The following is a 20,439-nucleotide window of genomic DNA, read 5'->3' as shown; positions in this document are numbered from 1 at the left end:
AGAAGAGACTGAACAGCCACTTGTCTGAAATGTATAGGGTCTCCTGCCTGAGCAGGGGGTTGGACTAGATGACCTCCAAGGTCCCTTCCAAGTCTGTTAGTCTGTTATACACCAGGTTTCTTCAGCATATTCAACTACAGACGTAAGACTCAGGCCTTGAATTCATCTTATTAAGAAAAGTCACATTTTTCTCCCTATGACTTCTTCCCTATGGCACAGATGTCTCAAAAACTTACAGATTCTGCCTTGGGAAACCATTTACGAGGGTCCAAGAGGAATTTCAAGCTGCTTTGGATCAGCTCAAAAGCCACACGCCACACTGTGAAAGTTTTCAAGATTTTCAAGATAATAAAGAAAACTAAGATCAAAGGGGCATTTTTGCCGAGAAGTATGATCAATTTCTGAAGAGCTAAAATGCCAAAACATGGAGCTGCCAGCTCCATACTGGAAAAAAAAAATCCAGATAGCTAAAGTCCTGGGCTGGGTTTAAATATAAACAGGGTCTTTGTATGATGTGTTCTGAGCGCATCATAAAGGTCACCACACAGCACTATGCCAGCCCCATCTCAAAAGTCCCTCATCATCCTCTTCCTGGAAATTGTCACATAGAAAAGCCCTCACCTACTTGCTAGAATTCATGATGCTCCACCCTCATGTCTATACATTTATCATCTGGAGTTTATCATCTTAGAAAATCAGAATAGAGCTGGAAGGGACCTTGGAGGTCATCTAGTCCAACCCCCTGCTCAGGCAGGAAACCTTATACCATTTCAGGCAAATGGCTGTCCAGTGTCTTCTTAAAAACCTCCAGTGTTGGAGCATTCACCGCTTCTGGAGGCAGGTTGTTCCACTGGTTAGTTGTTCTAACTGTCAGGAAGTTTCTCCTTCCTTCTCTCCTTGACTAGTTTCCATCCGTTGCTTCTTGTCCTGCTTTCAGGTGCTTTGGAGAATAGCTTGACTCCCTCTTCTTTGTGGCAGCCCCTGAGATATTGGAACACTGCTATCATATCACCCCTCATGTTAGGTTCGAATAGACGATCACACCGTGAGGTTTAATGCAGGAACGTTTATTAACACAAGCATAAGTCAACTGGCAATTAACCGTTTAACTCCCCCTTATATAGTTGGCTACATTCAAACAGTGGCCAATCCCCACTAGAGCTACCCCTTGGAATCAACTCCCCGTCGTCATTGCCCAGCTGAGGCACTACGTTAGGTGGCCTGGTTTGTGTTTCAACTCCACCCTCACCGTCCCTGGAAACTGTCGAGCTCAGGCAGTCAGGATTGAGTATGACATCTTGAGCCTGTGTGTATTTGCCCACATCATTTTTTCCAATATCAATTTCTGGGGCCCTTTTCCTTAATTGGTCGATATGTCTCTTCATTACTCTATTCCCTTCCCCCTCAATAGAATAAGACAATGGCCCCGTGACATCAATGACCACTCCTGGTACCCATTTGTCTCCCGGACCATAGTTCCTGGCCCACACTAAGTCACCAATGTTGAGAGACCGGGTTGGTATAGCCGCCTCAGCTTCTGTGGGTAGTCTGTCAGGGTGAAGTCTGTCCAGCTTTGTTGTTAATCTTCTTCCCCACCTCATCTCAGCTGGGCTCTTCCCTGTGGCTGTGCAGGGTGTAGTGTGCTGTGACAGAAGGAATTGTGCCAATCTCTGTTGCCAGTTGCCGCGGATGATGCGTTTCAGAGCGTCTTTTGTTGTTCGGACGTTGCGTTCAGCCAAGCCATTGGTGGACGGGTGAAAGGGTGCCGAAGTCGTGTGCCTAATCCAATTGGCCTTGAGGAAATCCTGAAATTCAGCAGAGGTGAATTGGGGCCCATTGTCAGAGACAATCACGTCAGGTAACCCATGGGTGGCAAAGAGGCCCCTTAAAACCTGAATTGTTTTAGCTGATGACATGGTTTGAACAGGCACAACCTCCAACCACCGGGAGAAACTGTCTACCACAACTAGGAATGTTAGGCCTTGAAATGGGCCTGCGAAATCAATATGGATACGTGACCATGGATTCCTAGCCGCCTCCCATTTGTGTGTCGTAATGTGAGCCTGTTCCGGCCTAGATCTTTGACATAGGTAACAACCAGCTACGCACTCTTCAATTGCAGTGTCTAGCCCAGGCCACCACAAATGGCTTCTAGCTAGAGCCTTCATGCGTACTATTCCTGGGTGGCCATCATGTAATTCAGCTAATACTGACTTCCTATGAATCTCAGGAATCACCACTCGGCTGCCCCACAACAAACATCCCAAATGAGATGATAACTCATCTTTTCTCCTAAAATAAGGTGTGAATTTGGGGTCTGGATTCTTATTGGGCCATCCCCCCTGAACCCATGCTGAAATTCTGTTAAGTGTGAGATCTTTCTTAGTGGCTATGGCAATGTCCTTTGCAGTCAATGGGCACTCAGGTATTTCATGTAATGACAGAATCTGGCCCACTGGAGCAGGATCCCTCTCAGTGTCAGTCAGTGGCAACCTGCTTAAGGCGTCTGCATGGCCCATTTCCTTGCCAGGTCTATGTTTTAGGGAGAATGAGTATGCTGAGAGGAATATGGACCACCTAAGCATCCTAGGGGACATGATCTGAGGTGTCTGCTTATCCGTGGTGAACAATCCTAATAAGGGTTTGTGGTCAGTGTAAATAGTAAAGTTCCTACCATAAAGGTAATCATGGAACTTTTTTACACCTGCCACTATTGCTAAGGCTTCCCTGTCAATTTGGGCATAATTTCTTTCGGCTTTTGTAAGTGTTCTCGAATAATAAGCAATTGGCTTTTGTTGACCCTTGTCATCCATATGGCTAATGACAGCACCCACACCATAGGGTGAAGCATCGCACGCTAAATAAATTGGCTTATTTTCAATAAAGTGTGTAACTGTGGAATGGCTAGACAAAATGTCCTTCAACGTTTGAAAACTGATTCTATGTTTTTCCTGCCATTGCCAAGGGGTTTTCTTTTCTAAGAGTCTATGTAATGGTTCAGCTATGGCAGCCTTATGTGGCAAAAATGTATGATAAAAATTGACTAATCCTAAAAAGGCTTGTAATTCAGCGTTATTCTTTGGTTCAGGTGCCAATTTAATTGCTTTAATTTTTTCAGTTGTTGGGTGAATGCCCTTCTCATCAATTCTAAACCCTAAAAATTCTGTTGATTTAACTCCTATAAAACATTTTTCCCTTTTTAATTTAAGTCCTGCAGCTCTAAATTTCCCCAGTACCTGTTCCAATCGGTCAGCTAGGATTTCTTCAGTTTTTCCAGCTATCAGGACATCATCAAAGTAAGGGCATACACCAGGTATGCCCTTTAAGGTCCTCTCCATCACCTCTTGAAAGATGCCTGGAGCTGCTGCAATTCCAAATTGAAGCCTGTGAACTCAAAACGCCCCCTTGTGGGTTACAATCGTTTGGGCCTCGGCGGCTTCCTTAGACACGGTAAGCTGTAAATACGCCTGCGCCAAGTCGAGCTTGGCAAAGATGGCGCCGTCCTGGATTGTCGCGAGGACCTGCTTCACCGTTGGGACCGGGTAAGCGTGTTTTTTCATTCCTAAATTTAGAGTGGCTTTATAATCGGCACAAATCCTCACATCCCCATTAGGTTTAAGGGGTGTGATGATTGGTGTCTCCCACAGGCCTCCCTCGACCGGTTCCAGTACACCTTGGCCTACAAGCTTATCAAGCTCGGCCTCGATTTTTTGTTTAAGGGCAAAAGGCACCCTCCGGGCCTTCAATCTAATTGGCTTTACAGCGGGGTCCAAATTAAAATTAATGGGGGGGCCTTTATATTTACCTAAAGATCCATCAAATACATCTGCGAATTCATTGCAAACAGATTTGAGGGTCTTACTTTGAATTGTATTTATTCCCCCTACCCAAATTCCTAAAGCAGGGAACCAATTAAGGCCTACTAAACTAGTCCTTTGGCCCTCAGTCACTAACAGGTCCAATGATCCATTGAACCCCTTATAACTAACCCTAATGGAGATTTTTCCCTTAATGCTTATGGGGGATTTTTGGAAATCGGCTAGCTGGATTCCTGTCGGTTTAAGCGGAATTTTGTGACCACTTTCCCGTTCAATGTACTTCAGGGTTTCGTATGAAATTATTGATACTGAGGCCCCTGAGTCTACCTCCATTTTGCAGGGTATTCCTTGCAACTGGACTATGATTTTTAATTTAGGCCTCAGTACGTGATTTATTTTTTGTTGTCTTATGTGGTTGACTCTCGCCCCCTCCCCGCGGTTGGATTGTTGTGCCCTAGGTCTAAGGGTCTCTATTCCATGCTCCTGGGGGGTTACCTTACCTTCGGCCCAGACGTCCAATTCGTGGATTCGGTTGTCTTGCGTCCGGTTGCGGCAAATGGCCTGGATGTGGCCAGTCTGTCCACACGATCTGCATTTCGCTGTGCGGAATCTGCACGTTGATCTGGGGTGGTTGCCCCCACAGCTACCACATCTGGTGTCCTGGTCTCTAGATCTGGGCAGGCTGTCTTGGGGCACTCTTGGCGTTGCTTGTGGTTGTTGTCTTCGGGCCTGGTCAGGAGCTTCGGTCCGCGGTGGTCTGGCTGCCATCTTACCAAATCGTCTGGAGATCTCAGCTATGTCGGCCTCCCATTGCTGGTCCACCTCCCCGCTGTCCACATGGCTTTCTAGGTTGATTTCGGCTGCGGCGGCCATGCTGTTTCGGGGGGGTCTCGCGTTCCGGTTGATTCATACGTTAATAGCTCATCGAGGACTTCCTGCAGATCTCCCGTGGGCTTAGCGATGATTCAATTTTGTAGATTCTCGTCCCGCAAGCCGAGCACCACTCAATCTCGGATCCGGATCTCGAGGTTGTCATATTTGCACCTCAAAGCCGCCTCTCTAACCGCTGCCACGAACTGTGTAATCGATTCGCCAGGTCTTTGATTCCTTTTTTCAAAATTCCGTCTCCAAAATAATTCAGACCTTTTTGGCGTGAAGTGTACCTTCAATTTTGCCAACAAGTCTGCATACGAGACGCTAGAAACCGGCAGTGGTTGACACAGGCCGACGGCTATCCGATACACAGGCGTCCCGCTAATGGTCAGAAGAGCCGCGGCTTTCTTCCTGTCGTCCGTAATGCCGTTTACTAACAGGAACCCTTCAACCTGGCCTACATATTCTTCCCAGTCTTCTGGAAATCGCGGGTCAAACTCTTTCAATGAGCCGACTTGTGCCATTGTTTTTTTTTTTTTGGCAGCGTTGTACTTCGGTTGACTGCGTTCGAATTTTCCCGCCTCGCGCACAGCTGATTCCGCCGTTCCTTCACCGATCTGTCGTCTATCCCATCCTCGTCGCCAATTGTTAGGTTCGAATAGACGATCACACCGTGAGGTTTAATGCAAGAACGTTTATTAACACAAGCATAAGTCAACTGGCAATTAACCGTTTAACTCCCCCTTATATAGTTAGCTACATTCAAACAGTGGCCAATCCCCAGCCCGGAAACTCCCGCCTAAATTGCATCAGCCAATAATTGCACTCAGAGCTTCCCGCTTCCAGAAAGGCCCCACTTAATTAATCTACAGACACAACACCTCACCCTTCTCTTCATTAAACTACACATACTCAATTCCAGCAACTGTTCCCTATTTTTGTCAGTGTTGTTGGGAATAGGAAAGACAAATTAGGTAGGATGTGCATTTTTTATCTCCCAAACAGTAATTCTCCTGGCAGCTCTATAATCCATTTTGTTAGATCTTTCTTATCCTCAAGGTGCTTTGGAGAATAGCTTGACTGCCTCTTCTTTGTGGCAACCCCTGAGATATTGGAACACTAGTTATCATGTTACACACACACAGTCCTTTTCATTAAACTTTGTTGTTGTTAGTTGCGAAGTCGTGTCCGACCCATCGCGACCCTATGGACAACGTTCCTCCAGGCTTTCCTGTCCTCTACCATCTTCTGGAGTCCATTTAAGCTCATGCCTACTGCTTCAGTGACTCCATCCAGCCACCTCATTCTCTGTCGTCCCCTTCTTCTATTGCCCTCAATCTTTCCCAGCATTAGGCTCTTCTCCAGTGAGTCCTTCCTTCTCATTAGGTGGCCAAAGTATTTGAGTTTTAGCTTCAGGATCTGGCCTTCTAAAGAGCAGTCAGGGTTGATCTCCTCTAGGACTGACCGGTTTGATCGCCTTGCAGTCCAAGGGACTCGCAGGAGTCTTCTCCAGCACCATAGTTCAAAGGCTTCAATTCTTTGGCGTTCAGCCTTTCTTATGGTCCAGCTTTCACTGCCATACATTGCAACTGGGAAGACCATAGCTTTGACTATACGCACCTTTGTTGACAGGGTGATGTCTCTGCTTTTTAGTGTGCTGTCTAGATTTGCCATGGCTTTCCTCCCAAGGAGCAAGCGTCTTTTAATTTCTTGGCTACAGTCCCCATCTGCAGTGATTTTGGAGCCCAGGAAAATAAAATCTGTCACTACCTCCATTTCTTCCCCATCTATTTGCCAGAAGTTGAGAGGGCCAGATGCCATGATCTTGGTTTTCTGAATGTTTAGTTTCAACCCAAGTTTTGCACTCTCCTTCTTCACTCGCAACAAGAGGCTCTTTAGTTCCTCTTCACTTTCTGCCATTAGATTCATTAAACTACACATACCCAATTCCAGCAACCGTTCTTTGTATGTTTTAGTCTCCAGTCCCCTAATCATTGTTGCTCTTCTCTCTTTCTAAAGTCTCGACATCTTTTTTACAACGTGGTGACCAAAACTAGATGCAGTATTCCAAGTGTGGCCTTACCAAGGCATTGTAAAGTGGTATTAACACTTCACACGATCTTGATTCTATCCCTCTGTTAATGCAGCCTAGCATTGTGTTGGCTTTTTGGCAGCTGCAGCACACTTCTGGCTCATATTGAAGTGATTGTCCACTAGGACTCCGAGATCTCTCTCACAGCTACTACTATCGAGCAAGGTACCACCTATACTATACCTGTGCATTTGGTTTTTCTTGCCTAAATGTAGAACCTTACTTTTTTCCATCATTGAATTTCATTTTGTTAGATAGCACCCAATGTTCAAGTCTGTTAAGATCCTGCTGTATCTTAAGCCTATCTTCTGGAGTGTTGGCTGTTTCTGCCAGCTTCGTGTCGCCTGCAAATTTGATGAGTTTCCCATCTATCCCCTCGTCCAGATCACTGATAAAGGGAAAAAAAGGTTATTCTTTTATAAATGGTACCAAATGTAACACCAAATGTAACACCAATGAATTGTATCAAATGTAACACTAAGATGTGGGGGCCATCTATTTCCTGCTTAGACAGAGAATTCACACATGGTAATCAACAAAGCTCTTTTGAAATGTTAAAAAGGGTACTCACCTCAAGAAGGTGAGTAAAACAAGATAGTATAGTGATGGATGTAAGGAAGTTGTTACAATGAGTCTTTTGGAAGTAAAGGTTCAAAGAAGATCTTTTTGACTTCAAAGACTGATTTAAGTTTCTTAAAGGGGGGGCATGTATCGAGAAAAGAAAGTATAAATACTTGCTTTGAAACTTGCTCAGCGCGCTCTTCGAACCCAATCCAACTTGGGAAGGGTCTAAGAGGCCACGTTTGCAAACGTCTTTTTTTTTATTAATTTCTTTGTTATTTTCAATTTCTTTTCAATAAATCTTTGTTTTTGTTAACCAGACTTGTCTTTGAGTTGTGAGCATCAAATTTTGGGTTTTTAAATCTCACAATCTTGGCGACCAAACGTGGGGCTTGAAAGAGCCTCTTGGGGCGAGCTGTTCTCAGTAAAGTCCAGGGGTGCGCCTGTTGATTTCAACTGCCTGGAGTTGTCTGAGATCTAGCTTCCCATTGCAGGCTCCGAGCCAAACTAAATTAACAATTCTGGTCTACCAAATCAAAGAATAGGAAAAAGGAAGAGAGTCAACAACTGAGGCCCAGGACCAGGTAACCCAGTGCACTGGCCCAGGTAAGAAACTTTTGCCCCAAAGGAGGGAAGCACGCAATTGTACCTGGGTGGTCAGGAGAGCGATTGTGGGAGGTTTCTGCGATAATGGCTGTGTGAGTGTGATGGGCTGTGTTCTGGGAACACTGGTAAGTCCAAAGCGAGTGCGGACCTGAAAGGTTGCATTTCCTTAACCCGTGAGGGGAAAGGACAGCCTGAAGGGAAGCGAACTGGTGTTGAAAATTTTGAGTGGCCATAAAATCGAGAACCTCAGGGAACCATAATCAGGGAAACTCTCAAAGAAGATGGGCAATTGTTGTAGTTGTTGTTGTAAACCTAAAGAAAAGAAAATTCAAAGAAATAAAAGCAAGTTTTTCTTCTATCTTTTTCTTTTAATCTAGCTCTTTGGACTATTCAATTCCCTTTGTCAAAGGTGAGGTGAGGAGGGTGCTACTTTTCCCCTCCCCGTTTACACTTGCAAAAGACCCCAGGTTCAAAATTCCTTTTAGTCTTTCCCCACTGTCTTTTGAAGTTGGTGGGATAAATTGGAGGTAACCATAAATGTTTTCCCCCTTTTTTTAATTAAAAGGGGAGACCTGTTTTGGCCTAAAACCCCAAATTGATATGTGTGTTTTGTTTTGTTATATATATATATTTGGACATTTGGAACATTAAGCTTGGACTTGGAATGGTGAGAAAAATAGGAGATGGTTAAAGGGCCCTATAGAAACCATGTTCGGTTGGAATCACCTCATGATTTTTCTCACGTCTTGTAAGACAAGCCATATGTCTAAACAAATGTTGTTTTAATAGTATCTGTGTATATATGTCTGTCTGTGTTGTTCTGTGTTATTTCCAAAACTTGGAAGAGGGTCAAAATCCTCTCTGATAAAACCAAACAAAAAGGCCTTATTTAACAATGTATGGTTTGTCTGGAGAAAGTATGAAATGAAATTTTTGTATGTGAAATTGTTTATGCAAGCAGTCAGAATGGAAGTGAATGAGTTAATTTGCTGATATGTAAATGTGTGTGTTAGCCTTCAAACATCACTCACCCCCACCAGTCCCAGGCTGTGAAAGGAATAGTAAATTGCAGATTTTATTGTTGTAAAAGTAAATGAAAAAACAACAACAATGAGACAAGTTTCATGGACAATGTGTGAGAGAATTTATGGAAAATGCATGTGAAGGACAGCAAAAAAAAAATTAGTGGTGAGATTTTTGTAAAATTTCTTTTACTCCTGTCTCTTTCTCTTCCCCCCTCCCCAGTTACTTTACAAGAGAGAGAAGGGGGGGCGGGTCATTTTAACCATTTTTTTTCTGCTTAGAATTCTGGTCTGAGGAAGGGGGGTGGGTGTGAAATGTAATGCCCACTCTTGCAGTTTCAGCTTGTAAATTTTTTTTTGGAAAGAGGATACAGTAATTGTTGGACAAATTTGTTTTGGAAATCTTTGAGTTTTAGAAATTACTCTAATTTTTTGTGGAGGTTTTTTTTTTATGTTTTTGTGTCTGTGTGCAGGACACATTGATGGAAGGTGATATCTGGGAGAATTGGGGGAATTGCAATTCTGTCCTTGTTTGGAACAGGGAAGGGAGTTGGCAATACGACCTTTTCAGAAAATTCAAATTGACTATATTGAATTACCAAAAGCAGGAAAAATAAGGTTTTTGCTTGTCATAGTGGATCATTTAACTCGATGGGTAGAAGCTTTTCCATGTGTGAATACAAATGCTAGCACCACGGGTAGAATATTGTTAGAAAACATAATACCCAGGTATGGTCTTCCTGAAGTAATAGACAGTGACCAGGGGATGCATTTTACGGCAAGGGTAGTAAAATTAATTAATGAGGCCGTAGGAATTAAATGGGATTATCACACAGCTTGGCACCCCAGTAGTTCTGGGATTTCTGAAGATGCTAATCAAAAATTAAAACAAACTTTGATTAAATTAATGGAGGAAACAAATTTACCCTGGAATAAATGCCTCCCCTTGGCCTTATTAAGGATACGAACACAACCACGTAAAGATATTGGATTGTCATCATTTGAACTCATGTTTGGAGTACCTTATATGGGGAAGGAGGGATTGCCATGAGTTGAACTGAAAGATAAAATAATAAGAGAATATGTACTTGAGCTGTCCAGATGTTTTTCTCTCTTGCGACAGAAAGGCATTCTTGCTCAAACTCCACCCTTGGACTTTGCAGTACACCGATACAAAGCAGGGCAGTGGGTGTTGATAAAAGCCTGGAAAGATGAAAAACTAACTCCAACTTGGGAGGGACCTTACATCGTCTTGTTAACTACTGAAACAGCCATCCGGACAGCTGAAAGAGGTTGGACTCATTACTCCCGAGTGAAAGGGCCCGTGCCAGCCCCAGAGAGGTGGAAGGTGGAATCTCACCAAGGAGATCCACTGAAGTTAAAGCTTCGAAGGACCTAACAGACTCTTGACAGAAGGAGGGGTAAAGAGACATAAGGACTAAACATTGCATTTTTTTTATGCTTCCACTCCCAGAGAAAAGCCAAGATTGAGAAAAATCCAATATCTCCAGGAGGTGCTGGTTTTGTAAGTGCCTTTGTGGATGTTGTTGTTGCTCCCATTATATTGATTGCATTTTATGTACGGGGTGTAAGATGGAGTGTGATATTAAGAGCATAGAGGATGTATTGGAACGTTACTGGGTGGTACTTGGGAGTTCTTCTTATTATACTCTTAAAACCTGTCCAACCACTAGAACCATGTACGCAATGTGTAAAAATGACAAAAAGGGAAGGGAAAATTGAGAAAACAATGATATACCATACTATGATTCCTGAATGTTTACAAACTAACTTAACAGACTGCATTCAAAATGACACACAATATAAGCGTTGTCACACCAACATAGGGGTAGAATGTTATGACCCAAAGGCAATAGGACCAGTAACTGCTAAAATGTGGGTGTATGCTTATAAGGGAGGGGTAGGTGCAATTCAGATGTTCTCATTAAGTCAAATCAGACGAGGTTACATAGCCCATAATGAAACCAGGGGCGGAACTAGTGTGGGGGTGTGCTTTGATGCTTGCCAAGCTATTAATAATGGACAAGGATCTGATAACTCGTTTGGGGTGAGATGTGAAAACTTAGAGTGGGAAAGAAATTATATACAAGAAAGGAAGTATTTATTTCAGAGAGTGCATATATTAAGTGCAGGACCTGTTGCCATTGCTCCAAGCTATAATTATTGGTACACTACTACGGTCCCAAATGAGAGAAGTATAGGTCCAAAGGAAGTGAATATTAGTATCGGAAGTACCAGGACTGATTGCACTCAAGGAAAATGTAACCCAATGTGTATACATATAAATCAGTCATTAGAAAAAGGAATTCAATATAAGGACTTTGGAATAGGAATAGATGGAACCGGAAAAGACCCGTGGGGGTGGCTAGTATTAAAAATAGAAACAACTAAAATAAAACCAATACGCAAGAGTATCTTTTGGTCATATTATCAGGAATTCGAAAAATTAGAATTACCTGAATTATTTTTATTTATTTATTTTATTTACCTGAATTTCCTAAGAAAACAGTGAATATGTTTGTACAATTGGCTGAAGAAATTGCTAAAACTCTAACAGTAAGAAATTGTTTTGTTTGTGGAGGAACAAATATGGGAGAACAATGGCCATGGGAGGCTCAAGAATTAAAACATGACATTGTGGTGGAAATGTGGAAAAATAAAACTCTCAAGTTCACAAAAGGAAAAGAGGGAACATGGGCATTAACCACAAATTTAGTAGGGAAAGTATGTTATGAGAGACAAAGAAAGAATAGGAAAGTCACAGTAGGAGACATGATTTGCTTGGCTGTATGGAACAATGACAGTTGGTGGGGAGAAAGTGGAATATCAAAGAAAGAGACATTAAGTGAAATAACTGAGATGGCTTATTTAAAAGATCCTGAAAACGACACCCTGGACTGGGTAGCCCCGGAAGGTATGTATTGGATATGTGGAAAATATGCCTATGGGTATCTACCCAAGGGGTGGTATGGATCTTGTATCTTAGGAATAATCAAGCCAAGTTTTTTCCTTCTCCCCATCGAACAAAAACAATCGCTGGGACTAACTGTATATGATGATTTATCAGATAAAGTCCGAAAGAAAAGAGCCATACAACCAAGCAATATGAAAATTGGAACCTGGAAAGATGATGATTGGACTCCAGAGAAGATCATCAACTATTATGGACCAGCTACATGGGCGGAAGATGGCACTTTAGGTGCCAGAGAGCCCATCTATATTCTAAATAGGGTAATTAGGCTACAAGCAGTGCTTGAAATAATTACAAATGACACTGTAAGTACTCTAACGCATTTAGCTAAGGAAAGTGTAAAGTCTCGAACTTACATTATGCAGAATCGGTTAGCCTTAGACTACTTATTAGCTCAAGAAGGAGGTGTGTGTGGAAAATTTAATCTGAGCAATTGCTGCATTGAAGTAGATGAGAGTGGTATAGTAGTAAAGGAAATTACAGACAAAATGATAAAATTAGCTCATGTCCCAGTCCAAACCTGGAAGGGGTTGACCTTAGATGGGGTAAATAATTGGTTTGGAAGGTGGTTTGCAAATTGGAAAGAACTAGCAAAATTTGCAATACTAGGATTCTTGGCTATTATGTTTTTACCATGTTTGATTCCTCTCATACAAATACTAATAAGACGAACAATGAAAAGTATGACCTTAATAACATCTTCAGTTGAAAATGGGAAAAAAGAAACAATGTTAATAATGAAGATAGGAAAACAAGGGTTGGGGAAAGAAGATTCAGAATACAATAACTTGGTTCCACACAAATTTGAAAAAAAATTAGGAAATGATGAATTCCTAAAAGTATAAAAGAATAATTCAGGTAGAAGAGAAAAAGGGTGGAATTAAAGGGAAAAAAAGGTTATTCTTTTATAAATGGTACCAAATGTAACACCAAATGTAACACCAATGAATTGTATCAAATGTAACACTAAGATGTGGGGGCCATCTATTTCCTGCTTAGACAGAGAATTCACACATGGTAATCAACAAAGCTCTTTTGAAATGTTAAAAAGGGTACTCACCTCAAGAAGGTGAGTAAAACAAGATAGTATAGTGATGGATATAAGGAAGTTGTTACAATGAGTCTTTTGGAAGTAAAGGTTCAAAGAAGATCTTTTTGACTTCAAAGACTGACTTAAGTTTCTTAAAGGGGGGGCATGTATCGAGAAAAGAAAGTATAAATACTTGCTTTGAAACTTGCTCAGCGCGCTCTTCGAACCCAATCCAACTTGGGAAGGGTCTAAGAGGCCACGTTTGCAAACGTCTTTTTTTTCTTTATTAATTTCTTTGTTATTTTCAATTTCTTTTCAATAAATCTTTGTTTTTGTTAACCAGACTTGTCTTTGAGTTGTGAGTATCAAATTTTGGGTTTTTAAATCTCACACTGATGAAGATATTGAAGAGCACTGGGCCCAGAACAGAGCCCTGGGGCACCCCACTACACACTTCCCTCCATGTAGATGCGGTTCTATTGAGGACCACACGTGGACTTTGCCTGCCGGTCAGCCAGCTACAAATCCATCTGGTGCGGCTAGCCCACATTTTCCTATCTTATCAAGTGGTAGGTTGTGGTCTACTTTATCAAATGTCTTACTAAAGTCCAAGTTGCACCCTTTTATGTTTACAGAAAATAGAATAAGAACTTTATTGTACTATAAATAAATCGGCATACATTAAAATGAGATTTTCGTTGCATATAGCTCTTAATATACACAAATAACAATTGCAAGAGCCTTGACTGCAAAAGAAAACTAAAAATATTGATGAAAGCGATCACCGCACCATAAGCAATCCCCAAGCAGATTTATACAAAAGCTGAACGATGGGAAAAACCTGAGTGATGATAAACCACGTTTCTTGGTCAAGGAAGAACCAAACCTCGCATAGTTTTTACAAGCTTCTAAAGCCACGCGACGGGGGCGTTCCGGAAGAGAGAGTTCCGCCCACAGCAGCTCTGGCCAATAGGAAGAAAAGGGCGGCCCTCCCTCTTTGTGCAGGCGCGAGTCTTTCCCCGCGCTCTGCGTTGTAGCGCATGCGTGGTCCATCATTCGCGCTGAGGAAGCCAGGTAGGCGCCATTTTGGTTGCGGCCCGGTGGCGCCGGTGGCGGCAGCAATTGGTGAGCGGAGGAAGGTGTGGGCTGGGGATGATGGGAGTGAGTGCCCGAAGCCTAGGGAGACCAGTGGTGAGGCGAAAAAAGTCCGGGGCCGCGTTCACATGTTTCTGGGTCAGCCCGGGTTGGTCCCTCAGCAGTTCTGAGGGGAATCCACGGCTCGGCGCTTTGCCGTGAGGTGCGTTTTTATTTAATTTATTAATTTTTATTTCGCCTTGATGGAATTTTTATCCTGCTTTTTATGTATTTGGGATAACTCAAGGTAGCAAATTTGCCTGATCCTATTTTCCCCACAACAACCCTGCGAGGTGGGCCTGCCTGGCCTGAGAGAAAAACCGAGCCAGCATTCCTCCCAGCCCCATAAAGACCATTTATACAGTACACTGCAAAAGAAGGGGATCCAGTTCAAAGAAACCAAAATATCTGCAATATTATTTCATTATCAGCAATTGATTAATATTGGTGAGTTACTTCACCACAATAATTCGCTAATATATTCAGGAATATTACTGAATGGTCTCTGTAATCCAGATAATAAGGACAGAGTGATAGTCTTAAATAATATTACTTCGCTACAGTAATTCAGGAATATTAGTGAATTGTTTCGCTGCAGCCCAAATAATATACGTAAAAGGTAGCCATCTAATTAATATTTCACAAGCATAATTTACTAATATAACCCTTGACTTACGACCACAATTGAGCCCAAAATTTACGTTGCTAAGCAAGACAGCTGTTGTGAGCTTTGCCCCATTTTACAACCTACCTTGCCACCATTGCTAAGCAAATCAAACGGGTTGTTACCGTAAATTAGTCGCCCGGTCATTAAGTGAATCTGGCTTCCTCGTTGACTTTGCTTGTCAAAAGGTTACAAAAAGACCCTGCAACTGTCATAAATGTGAGACAGTTGCCAAGCATCTGGATTTTGGGGAGGCTGCAGTGTGAAAAATGATCTTGTCATTTTTCCCCCCACTGCCCTTGTAACTTCAAATGATCACTGAATAAATGGTTATAAGTCAAAGATTACCTGTGGTACAAGGCTTTCTCTAATATTCCATTTAAAAGTACATCAGCAACTTGTCCTCTCTTTCAAAGGAAATGAGAGGATGGAGTTGTGTGATTAATTGAATACTGATTGCATCAACTGATTAAAATTGATGGCTTAAATGACAGAACATTTTCTTCTAGATTTGCATAGCACTGATTGTTGAACATGAGATATTAATGAAGAACGCTTAAAGGTAAACCAGCACACACTTGTTTGCCTGCTCTGCTTAATAAAACATTTATTTTTTATGACATTTATATTCGGCCCAGCTCAATCTGCAAAGTGTCTTTGGGTGGCTTAAAATTCACTTGCTGCACATAAGCAACATTACATAGAATAACAGAGTTGGAAGGGATTTTGGAGGTCTTGTAGTCCAAACTCCTGCTCAAGCACTTATACCAGAGGTCCCCACCTTTTGGGCACCAGGGACCAAGAGAGAGGAGAGAGGTTTTTCCACGGACCGGAAGGTGCATGGTTTTGTGTGCTGCCTGCATCCCACAGATGGGGCTTTGCTTGTTTGTGCGGACCGGTTGCTGGAATGCCACAGCCTGGTACTGGTCCACGGACTGGGGTCTGGGGACCCCTGACATACCATTTCAGACAAGTGACTGTCCAATCTCTTCTTAAAAGCCTCCAGTGTTGGAACACCCACAACTTCTGGAGGCAAGTTGTTCCACTGATTAACTGTTCTCATTGTTAGGAAGTTTCTCCTTAATTCCAGGTTGCTTTGCTCCTTGAATAGTTTCCATCCATTGTTTCTTTTTTTTTTTATTGAAAAGTTTTAAAATACAGTTTTCCTTTAAAAAAACCCCCTTCCCCCTCCCTCCTCCCCCCCTACCTCCCCCCTCCCTCCCTCCCTCCTCCCCCCCCTGCCTCCCCCCCTCCCCCCCTCCCCCCCCCGACTTCCCAGAGCTGAATACAAGGTATATATATAAAAAGAGAAAGAAAAAAAAAAGAAAGGCAAACATAAGCAACCATGTACTAACAACTATAAATTCTAAAATCCATCACTCTCTAGCTTATATAGGATAAACCAAACCTTGGCAATATTAAATATATATAAAAAACTAAAATAAAAAAACCACTTTCTAGCTTATATAGAATAAGACAAACCTTAATAATATTAAATATACATTAAAATCAGGAAAAAGAACCCCAAAATAGAAAGAGAAAAAAAAAACAGAAAAAAAAGGAAAAAAAAAAATTATTCAAATACTATATAATACTTCTCAACTTATACTAAATAGACTCCATCCCTTTTTGTCCATTACATGATATAACGTTCTTACAAATAATCTTTCAAATTAACCAAGATCTTCGCCACCTCAACCAAATCAGAAAACTTTAAAGTCCACTCTTCTGTAATCGGCCGTTCCTCTTCCAGCACATCTATAATTATTCCAAACAATAAAAAAATTGCAAACAAAACTTTAACCTCCATTTGGAAATCTTCTATATATTCCACCAAACTTTAATCCAAAAAAACCTCACCCTTTCCACAAAACCACCACATGTAAAAAATATATTGCGTCTACACCCAAATCTTTTCCCACCTCCCATACTTGACTATGAATACGTCGTAGAAATTCCATAGACTTCTGCAAATCCTGCTATTTTCTCTTCTTAGATCGTTTTGCAGCAGCACGCGTCACCCTCTGTTCTATTGAATCATCCGACGAAGTTGTATCTTGATCTCTTCCAACACCGTTGTCTTCTATCTGACCACCTTCGACCTCTTGATGCATTCCTTCTCCAGATCCCCTTTCAGCTTCCAGAGATGTTAATGGCGTTGCATTTAAAACATTATTATAGAAATCACGCGCTTGCATCACAGTAACCAGACGGTACCTTTTACCTTCGTGCGTCACCATCAACCCAGCTGGGATCTCCCATCTAAACCTTATATCTCGTTGCTTGAGCTCTTGCACAAGGAATGTAAAATCCTTCCTTCTCCTTAAAATCTTTGGAGGAATTTCTTTTAAGACCAAAACTTCTTGATTAGCAATCACAACTTTAGTATCATAAGCAGCTCGTATAACTTCATCTCTAGTTTCCCTTTTTGCAAAATATACCACCACATCTCTAGGCAACTTTCTCTGTCTAGCAATCCATGAATTCACACGAAACACTTTATCCATGCCTCCTTTTATTTCAGATGCTGGCTGTTTCAACACTTCTTCAAAAGCCTCAGAAACCAGCTGCTTTAGATCTTCCTTGGTATTCTCCTTTAAGCCTCTAACTCTAATGGCGAACTGCATCTGGTAATATTGAGCAAGACTCAGTTCCTTTTCCACTTTATCTTCATTCTCCAATACTTTTGCTTCTAATATAGCATTCTTTTGAGTCAGATCTTCTAGCTTTTCCTCCAATTCTTCCACACAGCGAGCCACTTTACACACTGAAGACAAGATGTCTGCCTTCATCACTCTGAACTTCTGTTCCATCCTCTCCTCCATTCTCTCCTCCAATTTCTCCAATTTCTCCTCCATCTGTACAAATCTAGCATTAATTGATTCCAAAATTACCTGGGCGTGTTTTTCAAGAGCATCTTGTAAGTCCTTTGATGTCAATACATCAGGAGGATGCAGCGCCTGCAATAATGATTGTTGCACAGGAGAAGTTCCAGCACTCCGAAGAGTTTTAGGGGGTGGTTTAGCCGCCATCTTTTACCAAATGCGACGCACTTTCACTTCAGATTTATAATCCAAAAAAGTTCATCAAGCTGGAGAGTAAAATATCACCTTTTCCTCTTGTATCGCTCTGCCTGCTCCTTTAATCCATAGTCATTCCTTCAGGCAGGGGTGGTCGCAGACGCCTGGCTCTGCTCCAAGAATCAGGAGCAGAGGCGCCGGCCAGCTGGGAGCAGCCCAGGCTACGGGGGAGTTCAATCCTTCAGCCGCCCAAGCCATAAGCTCAGGCGGCCCTGGAGAACTCTACCCCTACCTGGGAGCTCGCCCCCTCCTCTTCTCCCGAGGAGGGGGCTTCAAATTCGCCCGAACAGCTGATCGGCGCTGTTTCGGGCGAAAAAACAACAGCTGAGCCGCGGGCAGCCCGGGAAGGCTGTCTCCGTCGCCGCGGAGCCACCGGAAGTCCTCCATCCATTGTTTCTTGTCTTGCCTTCAGGTCCTTTGGAGAATAGGTTGACCCCCTCTTTTTTGTGGCAGCCCCTCAAATCCTGGAATACTGCTCTCATGTCACCCCTGGTCCTTCTTTTCTCTAAATTGGCCATACCCAATTCCTGCAACCATTCTTCATATGTTTTTGTCTCCAGGCCCTTAATCATCTAGTTGCTCTTCTTTGTACTTTTTCCAAAGTCACAACATCTTTTTTGTAAAGTGGTGACCAAAACTGGATACTGTGTGGCCTTACTAAGACTTTATAAAGCAGTACTAATATTTCATCTGATTTTGATTCTACACCTCTGTTTATACAACCCAGGATTGTATTAGCTTTTTTTGGCGGCTGCTGCACATGGCTGGCTCATGTTTAAGTGATCGTCCACTGGGACTCCCAAGGTCCCATTTCTCTTTCTTGTTCTTCTTGAAATCCTCCAGTGATGCGGCACCCACAACTTTTGAAAGCAAGCCAAAAGCATTAGTTATATATGGGTGACTGAAGCTTCCCCTTATGCATTATTAACGAGGGTGTGAATAAGAGCAGGAATAAGGATGCTTTAATGTGACGAAGGCACCTTGGAGTGAGTTGAAACATTGATCTGGCTTGTCTTTGCTAAACAGTGTTTTCGGTAATTATTGTTTCATTGTACAGTTATCTCTTTCCCTTTTTTTCTTTTATTATTATTTATTGGGCTTACATGCCACCCATCTAGCCTAGAGCCGACCCTAAACAGCTTACAATAAAAAAAAGCTCAAGATGAAACATTTAAGCGTAATAACCATAAATATTAACACTAGGATTAAGTTGAAATTGCAAGCTGGGAAGAAAGGGAAGAAGATGCACAAAAGGAGGAGGTGGGGTCTTAGCACATTAACCACCTCCAGAGTGAGATGCCCCAGTTGGGGGCCCAGGCCAGCTGGCAGAGCCAGATCTTTAGGCCCTTTCAGGACGTGTGCAAATCTCACCTGCGGGGTGGTGGATGATATTTCAAAGGGCAGAAGCCACAGCAGAAAACGCTCTTCTCCTGGCCCCCACCACCTGGAATGTCTTGAGTGCCATGGTCTGCAGTAGACCTCTTCTGCTAGCACAATAAGGATAACCTGGGCCCATGCCTGAAGGGTTTTTATCACCCTTGAAGATGGAACAAGGGACTGGGGATAAACCTCGTCGTGTTCAGCGGGGTAAATTCCCAGATTTCTAAGACTTTGCATCCGTAATCCTATAGCATAATTGGATCCTGAAATGCCATTTCTGTCCTTGTTCCTTACAGCACTGCAAACCATGGAGAATTACCAGAAGTCCAAGGTAGTGGAGAAGCCTTCTCCTCTCCCTTTCACCAGCTTGCCCTCAGACATCATTGAAATGAAAGTGAAGGATGGAAGCAAGATCCGGAATCTGATGGGCTATGCCATTGGCAAGATGGAGCAAGAGACGACGAGACAGATGCTCTTCAGCAGGGTTGGCAAAGCCATCAACAAGACCATCACCTGCGTGGAGATTATGAAACGGCGGCTCAAGGATCTTCATCAGATCACAAAAGTGTTCTTTCAGCAAATAGAGGAGGACTTACTATCATTCATTTTGTGCCAATCCAGCTTCTTTTTGGTCTTGGTGGCCACAAAGGCGAGGACCTGAGGCCTTCTCACCACAACCCTGACCCCCAGGGGCCTCCCCAAGGAGGAAACTGGAGCAGAGGGCATGAAGTTCCTGTGGGACCTGAGGAGAATCCAGGACATCCCCAGCAGATGCTGGAGCCTCTTGGCTAGCCAGTGAGACTCTAAGCTCTGAATCATAGCTTCTTCCATGAAGGAGACGGACACAGATGGAAAGTGCATCTCCTCTACCTTGGCAGCCTCGGGAGAAGCTGGCTTGGAGCTTCTGCTACTCTTCTGCTTTTGAAGGACCCTTTTGTGGTGCTTAAGGGACCTGCAGCTCCTCAGTCTGCTGTTGTATGCATGCTGATAATTTGTCTAACCTTGGCTTATACTTTGTAAGTTTGAGAGCAACATGTGCAGCACTCAGGTCATTTGTTAATCTGTTTCTAGTGTCAGATTTGATATAATTCAAAGCTAAAAACAGTGTGCTTGCTCCAGAGGCTTGTTTTGGCTAGGAAGGGGCTTGAGAAATGGCTTTTTCCTGCAAAAACTTAGCCAAAGAGCGA

The 20,439-nt window shown here is 42.7% G+C and overlaps 1 protein-coding gene across 3 annotated transcripts; it reads left to right on the top strand.

The window, feature by feature from the left end:
• Window positions 1-14,034: 14,034 nt before the first annotated feature.
• On the top strand, window positions 14,035-20,219 carry LOC308677084 (ribonuclease P protein subunit p25-like protein; the record flags this gene model as incomplete). 3 transcript variants are annotated; one of them, XM_081343247.1, is made up of 2 exons in its annotated part: window positions 14,035-14,119; window positions 19,549-20,219. In XM_081343247.1, 2 exons carry the CDS (start codon window positions 14,035-14,037, stop codon window positions 19,911-19,913), a joined length of 450 nt encoding a protein of 149 aa, XP_081199373.1. In that variant the 3' UTR covers window positions 19,914-20,219. The 3 variants fall into 3 exon arrangements, 1 of the variants encoding a protein (XP_081199373.1); XR_014028418.1 differs by lacking the exon at window positions 14,035-14,119 and adding an exon at window positions 15,232-15,354 and having other exon boundaries at window positions 19,549-19,682; XR_014028419.1 differs by lacking the exon at window positions 14,035-14,119 and adding an exon at window positions 18,603-18,906 and having other exon boundaries at window positions 19,549-19,671.
• Between the last annotated feature and the right edge of the window lie 220 nt (window positions 20,220-20,439).

The sequence above is a fragment of the Vipera berus genome (assembly GCF_964194415.1).
Source record: "Vipera berus genome assembly, chromosome: Z".
NCBI classification, from domain to species: Eukaryota; Metazoa; Chordata; class Lepidosauria; order Squamata; family Viperidae; genus Vipera; species Vipera berus.
Note: the sequence above shows the minus strand (reverse complement) of the source record. Positions and strands in the feature narration are given on the sequence as shown.